General features: G+C 37.5%; 1 protein-coding gene across 2 annotated transcripts in view; it reads right to left on the reverse strand.

Moving 5' to 3' along the window:
- The window catches only part of Radx (RPA1 related single stranded DNA binding protein, X-linked), a 74,576-nt gene that overhangs the window by 14,963 nt on the left and 51,287 nt on the right, over positions 1–8,326 (reverse strand). The window contains exon 12 of one of the 2 annotated variants that reach the window (XM_005367368.1): positions 6,270–6,276. The exons of the other annotated variant lie outside the window; for it this stretch is intronic. Coding sequence (XP_005367425.1) covers positions 6,270–6,276 — 7 coding nt within the window. The remainder of the gene's footprint in view (positions 1–6,269; positions 6,277–8,326) is intronic. 2 annotated transcript variants of the gene reach the window in all.

Below are 8,326 nucleotides of genomic sequence, written 5' to 3' on the forward strand. Positions count from 1 at the left end.
AATCCCAGTACTCGGGAGGAGCAGAAAGGAAAGGAATAACAGGAAGATCTCTGTGAGTTCGAGACCAGCCTGGTCTACAAGAGCTAGTTCCAGGACAGGCTCCAAAGCTACAGAGAAACCTTTTCTGAGTGAACAAAACCAAAACAAACAAACAAACAAACGAACGAAAACAACCACGAAAAAGAAAGAAAAAAGAAAAATGACATAATTAAATGTCAGGGAACACATAATGCACATAAATATAATCTGTGATGACAAAAATATAAATAGTGGGGGATAGGAAAATATGTATGGAGCACAGTCTTTTTATACTGTTGAAAATAAGTTGTTGAAAAAAAAAAGAAAATAAGTTGTTGATTCAAGCTATGCTACTATAAATTTAGAATGTTAAATTTAATCTGTATGGTAACCATAAGTCAAACAGCGTTCCATATTTGTGACTTATACAATTATAGATTCAATCAACTTTGGATTAAAAGCATTTAAAAACAATTGCCCATATTGTACATGTACATACTCTTGTTGCTGCATTGGTCTACAGACAATACAGGTAAAAAACTATATACTGAGCATTTATAGTGTACTAGATATTACAAATAATCTTGAGATGATTAAAGTATACAGGAAGATACACCTAGGTTAAAGTCAAATAGTATAACTTTTTATATAAGGAACTTGAACATATGAACATTTTGGTATCTGTGGGGCGTACTGGAGTCGAAACTGTGCATGCCCCAAGGTGCAAATCTATCTTCAAATACACACATATGTGTACAGACAAGGAAATTATATAATAATCCAGATTGATTTATATAAACAAGCCACTTAAACACAGAGTAAGGCAGTAATGCAGGAATCGAGGAAAAAAGCAAAGCATGATACATAGGAAACAAAAAATTCAAGTGTGTTCATCTTTCGCAGTTATAAAATTCAGTATAATCAAAGACTGTAATCAAAAGGCATAGCTTAGCAAGCAAGTGGAGAAAACAACACAAGCATTTGCTCCTCTAGCTAGAAAGACAATATAGGTTGAAAGCAAAAGGACAGGATCCATTGCAAACACTAACCAGATGAGAACTAGGGTCACTGTCGATAGCAGACCAACCAAATAGACTGTAAGCCAGCAACTCTTGTAAAAGATCAAAGAAATTATCTACTGAGAAGAGTCAATCATCAAATTATGTAATAATTATAAACATATGATTTTTTTTTTAAAAAAGCAGATTGCCTAAGCTCAAGAGGAAAGCATTAATAGAATTGAGGGAGGCCATTTTACACTGGTAGCTGGAGATTTCAGTATATCATCTTGAATAATAGCTAGAGCATCTAGCTAGGAGATGAATAAGGAAAATGACAATTGAAGATTGTAAACCAAACAGAAAAGACATATATAGAATACTCCAACCCCCAGAAGTAAAGTACATATTCTTCTCAAGAATACATGAGATATTACCCAGAAGAAAAACAAAAACATATGCTTGGCCACAGAACAATTCTCAATAGATTAAAAAAAAACTTCCAAAATCTTCAAAGTAACTTTTCTAACTGCAACAGAATAAAGTTAGAAACCAATAATGGAGAAAAAAATAAGAGAATTCACAGATCTGTGAAAATGAAACAACACAGTCATAAGCAACAGGTCAAAGACAAAATTATAAAGGAAATCACAGTATCTCGGGGTGAATGAAAATGAAAATACAGTATGAAGCCTAGGAGATGTGATGAGGTGCTGGTGGACCACTGACGCTTGGAGATGCTGGTATTAAGAATTTCCAAATCAATAGGCCAACTTAATACTGTGAGGAATTAGAAAATAGTGCTTAGAGCAGACATGCAATAGAGAGTATAAAAAACCCTAAACTGCTCTTTGAAAATATCAAAATTATCTTGTGTATATGTGTTCACATGTATGTGCATGCATATGTATGTATGTATGTGCATATTCATGTGTAAAGTCAGAGGTCAAATGCTGGGTGTTCTCCTCAATCACTATCTTTTACCCTAATTTCAATTCTATTTTTATTGATTGATTGATTGTGTGTGTGTATGTGTCTCTGTGTGTGTATGTATGTGTGTATGTGTGTGTTCATCCTCATGAGGAGGTTCAAGGACAATTTAGAGGAGTTGATTCTCTCTTTTTATCATGTGAGCTGAGGAATTCAAAGTCAAGTCTTTACCTGTTGAGGCCATCTTGCCCTCTACCTTATTATTATAACTATTTTAACATTTATTTATTATTTTGAGAATTTGATAAGAGTACTGAATTTACATCATTTCTACCTTACTGTCTCTTCCACCTTTTCCCACACCCCTTCCTTTCCACTCAAAATTCATGATCTCTTTGATCAATATAAATACACACATGTATGTAAGAGCATACACACACACATATATATATACATAAATATATGTATATATACATAAATACAACCTGCAGAGCTAATTTAGTGATGCTCATAGTGTGTGTGTGTGTGTGTGTGTGTGTGTGTGTGTCAGTGTTTAGGGCTGAATACTAGGGATTGGATAACCTACTGGGGGCTCTTACATTCATAAGACTGATTCTCTCTTTCTCTTAGAAGCCATGGACCATAGTACTTCATTTCGGGGTGGGACCTGGTTTTCCTTTCTCCACCCATGTTGGAATGCCAACTGTCATTATCTTACTGGCCTAGAATTTAAAAATAGGCTAGGTTGGCATGCCAGCAAGCCCCAGGGATCTTCCTGTCTTTGCCTACCAGGGCTGGGTATACAAGTGCCTTGGGTCACACCTGTCTTTTTTTTTTAATGTGTGTGCTAGAAATGAAAACCTTTGTTCACATACTTGCATAACAAACACTTTACCAAGTAAACTATCTCTTCAGCTTGAAAACTGTCCTTAGGTAGAGTGGCTAAGCAAAAAGAGAAGGCACAAATGACTAAACTCAGAGATGAAAGTGTGATTCTTTAGAGAAATAATATTGCAGTGGAATACTCTAAGTGATTATGTGCCAATAATCCAGATAATAGAACAGATGCTTTGTAGGAACAGATAAATGGCTGAAGTTTACCCACAAGACATAGACATTCTCATCAGACGTTTAACAAGTCGAGACTGAACTAACAACCAAAACCTCATCAACAAGACAATAGAAACAGATGGCTTCACTGGTGAAGTCTAGAAAACATTTAACAGCAGAACTGAGCTAGGGTATTGCTCAGTAGAGTCCTTGGCTAGTATGTGAGAGGCCTTAGGCTTAGTCCCCCGGTATAAAAAAAATAAGCACAAATCCTCCAAATGATTATAAAACAGAAAATGCAGGAACACTTCCTTTCCCATTCTACAAGGCCAGTATTACCAATACCAAAGTCTGATAAAGGCACTCAAAAAATTACATACAATTATTCTTTAGCAATGTCTCTTAATACAGAAGCAGAATTATGAAAAATTATCAGCAAACCAGTTTCAAAGAATTATTAACAAGATTCTGTGCCACAACCAAGTACGATTTATTTGAGAACTGTTGGAGTTGTTCAACATAAGGAAAGAAATATATCATATTAATTCAATGATGACAATACCAGGTAATTATCTCAAATGGTGTCAAAAGGCATTTAACAAAATCCAACACCCACTCATGATAAAAAGCACTTAGCTAACTAGGAATAGATGGGAACTTGCTTGAGTTGGCAATGGTACTTTATAAAAGATAAAAAAATAAAATCTTTAATTAATGGGGAAACGAGAAAGTCCCTGTCTATACTGTATCATCCTGAATGTGCATGTGAAAAAAAATATCCCTGTGATCTTGCACAAAATAAGGTTTCTTACTTTCCTCATTGCTACTCAACACTGCCCTTTAAGAAAGAAAATGGGAAAGAGAGGTGGGAGGAGTGAAAGAGAAAGAGAGGGCTGGTAAGGTAAAGGCAAAAGCAAGTGCTACCAAGTCTGATGACCTGAGTTCAGTCCCTGAGACCTACAGTTAGAAGGAGAAGCCTACTTTTAGAAGTTGTCAGAGGTCTATATATGAATAGTGACACACAGCCACACTCACATGTGCCATTTCAGACTCCACATGAGTAAATAAATAGAACACGGAATTTAAAGATTCAAAATAAATGAAAGGAAGAGACGAATGGCCTCAAGTTGGAAAGGTACCGTAAGATTAGCCTGTCTGGGAGCTGGAGCAGTGGTTTAGAACAGTGGCTACTATTCCAGAGGATCCAGCTTCCATTGCCAGCATCCACATGCCAGCTCCCAATCATCTGTAACTCCAGTTCCAGGGGAATCGACGGCCTCTGCTAGCCCCTACAAACACTGCATGCATGTGGTGCACAGAATTACATGCTGGCAAAATATCCATCCATACACATACAAATAAAGAATTCTTTAAAACGTTTCAAATGTCAACATTCTCTTTGAGATTGGCTTCACTCTATAAAACTCAAAATCTTTAAAACAGCAACAACGTTACCCTTAACAACAACAAAATTACCCTTACTTGCAGATCATAGGATGCCATGTATAAGAAATCTGTCAGAATCAAGAGTAAAGTAATTCCAGCTAACAAAGTAATTTAGTTCATTGGCAGGATATAGGACCAAGGCACAAAAACCCATGTCTTGTGAATTCACATCCAGAAACCATAAAGATACTCCAATCAATGAACCAAAATCAATTATTGAGCAAATGAAGGGAACCAAAAACCAGTAAAAATAGACAATAAATATATGCAAATATATTCAACATCAGAGAATACAAATAAACGACACACTGAGATTCCTTTTCATCGCACTCAAAATAGCAATCATTAAGAAAATAAACAAGAAATGTTTATGAAAATGGGAGGCAGGAACTCTTCTTTGGTAGGACTATAACACAGTCAGTGTGGAACTAACTGAGGAAGTTCATAAAAGAAAAACTATTTTACAAACCAGGTATCACAATTCTAGGCATATATGTGAAGGAATCAAACTCAGTATACAAGAGATACCTGTACAAAAATGCTTATGTACAGAACTGTATCACATCCAAATTCATATATTTAAATTTTGTCAGTACATCACATGGTGATCATACATAAGAGATGAGGTCTTTAAAGAGGTGACTGACTATGGAACTATCAGTTTAGGTCTTAATTCAGATTGGTGTCTTACATGAAGAGAAATCTTAAACACAGGTATGGATGTATACACACGGTGGAAACAGTATAAAGACAGCAAGATGGCCATGCACAACCAAGGAGAGGGGCCTCAGAAGAAACCTAACCTACGCCAAAGCTTTGTCTCCAGACTGTGTGTAAACAGATGTCGGCAGTTCTAACCATGGAGTGTATGGTATGTCATTATTTCAACCTTGCAAATGAACAGTTGCTTCTGATGGGAGTTTTCAGCCTCTTTAGTTGAGACAAAATGTGGGTACCTGAGGCTTAACGGTCACTCATCAATTTTCTACTTTCAATTTACATCACCATCTACATTGAATCAATTATATTTTCAAATGCATGTCTCATTTCATTTCTTGTTCTTCATTTTTTTAAAACTACTACTATATGTTCTTGGCTTTCATTATCACATCCCGGCTTCTTTGCCTCTAGAGTGGTTTTCTTTACACTTGCTCTCCCTATAGACACCACAGTCGAGTCTTAAATGAAAACAAAACAAGGCCACTCTTTCTGTTTATTATCTTCAAATTCTTTGTCTTAATGTCTCTAAAGTCCAAGATTCTTCATATAATATCACATGTCCTTCACTGAGTTAATTTTTTGACATTTCTTTAGTTATTAGACTGCTTTCTGCCATTTGTTTTATGCTGCAACACACCAAAACAGAGCCAGGAAGTGGTGGCGCACGCCTTTAATCCCAGCACTTGGGAGGCAGAGGCAGGTGGATCTCTGTGAGTTCAAGAGGTCTGGTCTACAGAGCAAGTTCCAGGACAGGCTCCAAAGGTACACAGAGAAACCCTATCTCAATAAACCAAAAATGAAAAAAAAAACTTTAACAGTGTCCCAGACCTTAGTAGGCCCCCAGACCTTAGCACAACTGACTCCATGATGGAAGTACCACTCAGGCCATAAAACTCAGCACATAAATAGTACCTCCTGCCAAATTGAAAACAAAGACCTACTCCATCAAAGTCCATAGTTCTGGGAAAGTCTCTAAATGCACTAACCTTGCTTTTTGGCTTCTGTTGTCTTGCTTCTGGATAACTGCTCTTGTTAAATGGAGTATATTATCCCAGGTAATGCCTTGTCTGCCTAAAGGCTCAGCCTGAGAAAGGCTTGGTATAATACTGGGATCCTAAACGCCCAGTGTAGTTGCTGGCTGGCCAGTAAAAAATTTCTATTAGCTTAACCTGTGTCCAAGTAATCTTTTTGGTGGCTACCCCACAACAAAAACACTGTTGTATTTTGAATATTACATGAAATTTCTTAGTTTTGAACTTCTGCTAAAATTGATCTTTGCCTATATATCTGGTAATTTGTCAAAACTCCACTGATCTTTTATGAATTAAATATGTATTACATGGACACAAGTTTCTCAGGCCTATTTTTACTTTTCCTAAAGAAAACAGAAACTAATGCAGCATCAATATACTTACTAACCAGAATTATGTAGTTTTTAACTTATGTTTGTTATAGCTGCAAAAGTATTTTAATGTTTTCCTTTTTTTGAGTTTTTTCTTTTGTTTGTTTTTTGTTTGTTTATTTGTTTTGAGACAAGGTTTCTCTGTCCTGGCACTCACTCTGTAGACCAGGCTGGCCTAGAACTCACAGAGATCTGCTTGCCTTTGCCTCCCGAGGGCATGCTCCACCATCGCCCCACATATTTTAATAGTTTAAATTTATTTTTGCTGTGGAAAAATTTCAAATGTACTAAAGCTGGCCTGCAGGCCTGTCAGTGGGACATCTCAATCACTAGTTGATTTAGGATAGGAAAGGTCTTGAATGCCAGCAAGGAAGTGTGCCAGTGAGCAGCGTTTCTTTCTCGTCTTTGCTTCAATCCCTGCCTCCAGGTACCTATCCTGAGCTACTTCCCTGGCTTACTTCCATGATGGATTATAACCTGTAAGCTGAATCCCCAAGTCTCTTTTGTTTATGGTGTTTATCAGAGCAACAGACAACAAACTAGAACAATTACTGAGCTATGCTCACAGCCTCCGGAAATAAGCATTTTTAAAAAGGATTGATTATTTTAAGTGTAGAGAGGCATAAATACCCCCAAATTCAGCTAGAGAGACACTTCAGTGTGTGTGCTGGCTAGATTGTTGTTTTCTTTTGGTCAACTTGACAGAACCTAGGGTTGTCTTGGAAGAAGGTATCTTATTTGAGAATATGCTTCTATAGGATTTGCCTGTAGGAAAGTCTGTAGATCATCTTCTTGGTTGATGATCATGTGGCAGGACCTTGATCATTTTAGGCAGTGCCACCCCTGAGATGGTGGTCCTGGGTGATTTCAGAAGTCAGGCTGTCCAAGTCAGTAAGCAGAATTTCTTTACAGCTCCTGCACCAGCTCTTGCCCCAACTACTCCAGATGCTAGACTACAAATTATAAGATGAAGTAACCCTTTCCTACCCAACTTTCGGTTATGGTGTTTTATCACAGCAGTCGAAGCCCTAACTAACACAGTGAGGCAAGCATTACCCATACAGACGTGAAGATAAAATTTCCATGAACCAAGTAACACGTGTCTGTGATCCCAGTGCTATGGAAGGAGAAAGAGGAGATGCCTGAGATGTTCAGAACCCAGATAGCCTGGTGTCCATAGTGACAAACAATGAAGAGATTCTGCCTCAAGGTGGATGGTGAGGACTTACACTTAAAGTTCTACTCTGAGTTCCACATACTATAGCACAAAAGGATCTGTACACACACTCATGAGGACACACACACACACTCACACACACACACAAAATATCAACATTTTGTATCATGTAACAATCAATAAAAACCATACCAAAAAAACCCTATGGACCAGTTTACTGACATACCATAGTTAAGAAAGGAAATGTCCACAAAATGACAGTCCCACCTTTGTCGGGGTGGAGAACTGAAATAAAATTCACACCAAAAGGTAAGGTGGAGTTAAAAGGCTAAAATGTTAAATCCAGAGAGACGATCCCTTGGTTTAGGATTCCACTGAAAGCAAATAATTCTAATGGCATTCTACCAGTATGAAATTATATTATGAAATCACTTCAGAAACCAACCCTAAGCTCAAACTAGTTGACCCAATAGCAAAGAAAAGAAAGAGGAAGCCGGGCGGTGGTGGCGCACGCCTTTAATCCCAGCACTTGGGAGGCAGAGGCAGGCGGATCTCTGTGAGTTCAAATTCCAGCACAGCTAGGGA

The sequence above is a fragment of the Microtus ochrogaster genome, unplaced genomic scaffold (genome assembly GCF_000317375.1).
Source record: "Microtus ochrogaster isolate Prairie Vole_2 unplaced genomic scaffold, MicOch1.0 UNK17, whole genome shotgun sequence".
Taxonomy (NCBI): domain Eukaryota; kingdom Metazoa; phylum Chordata; class Mammalia; order Rodentia; family Cricetidae; genus Microtus; species Microtus ochrogaster.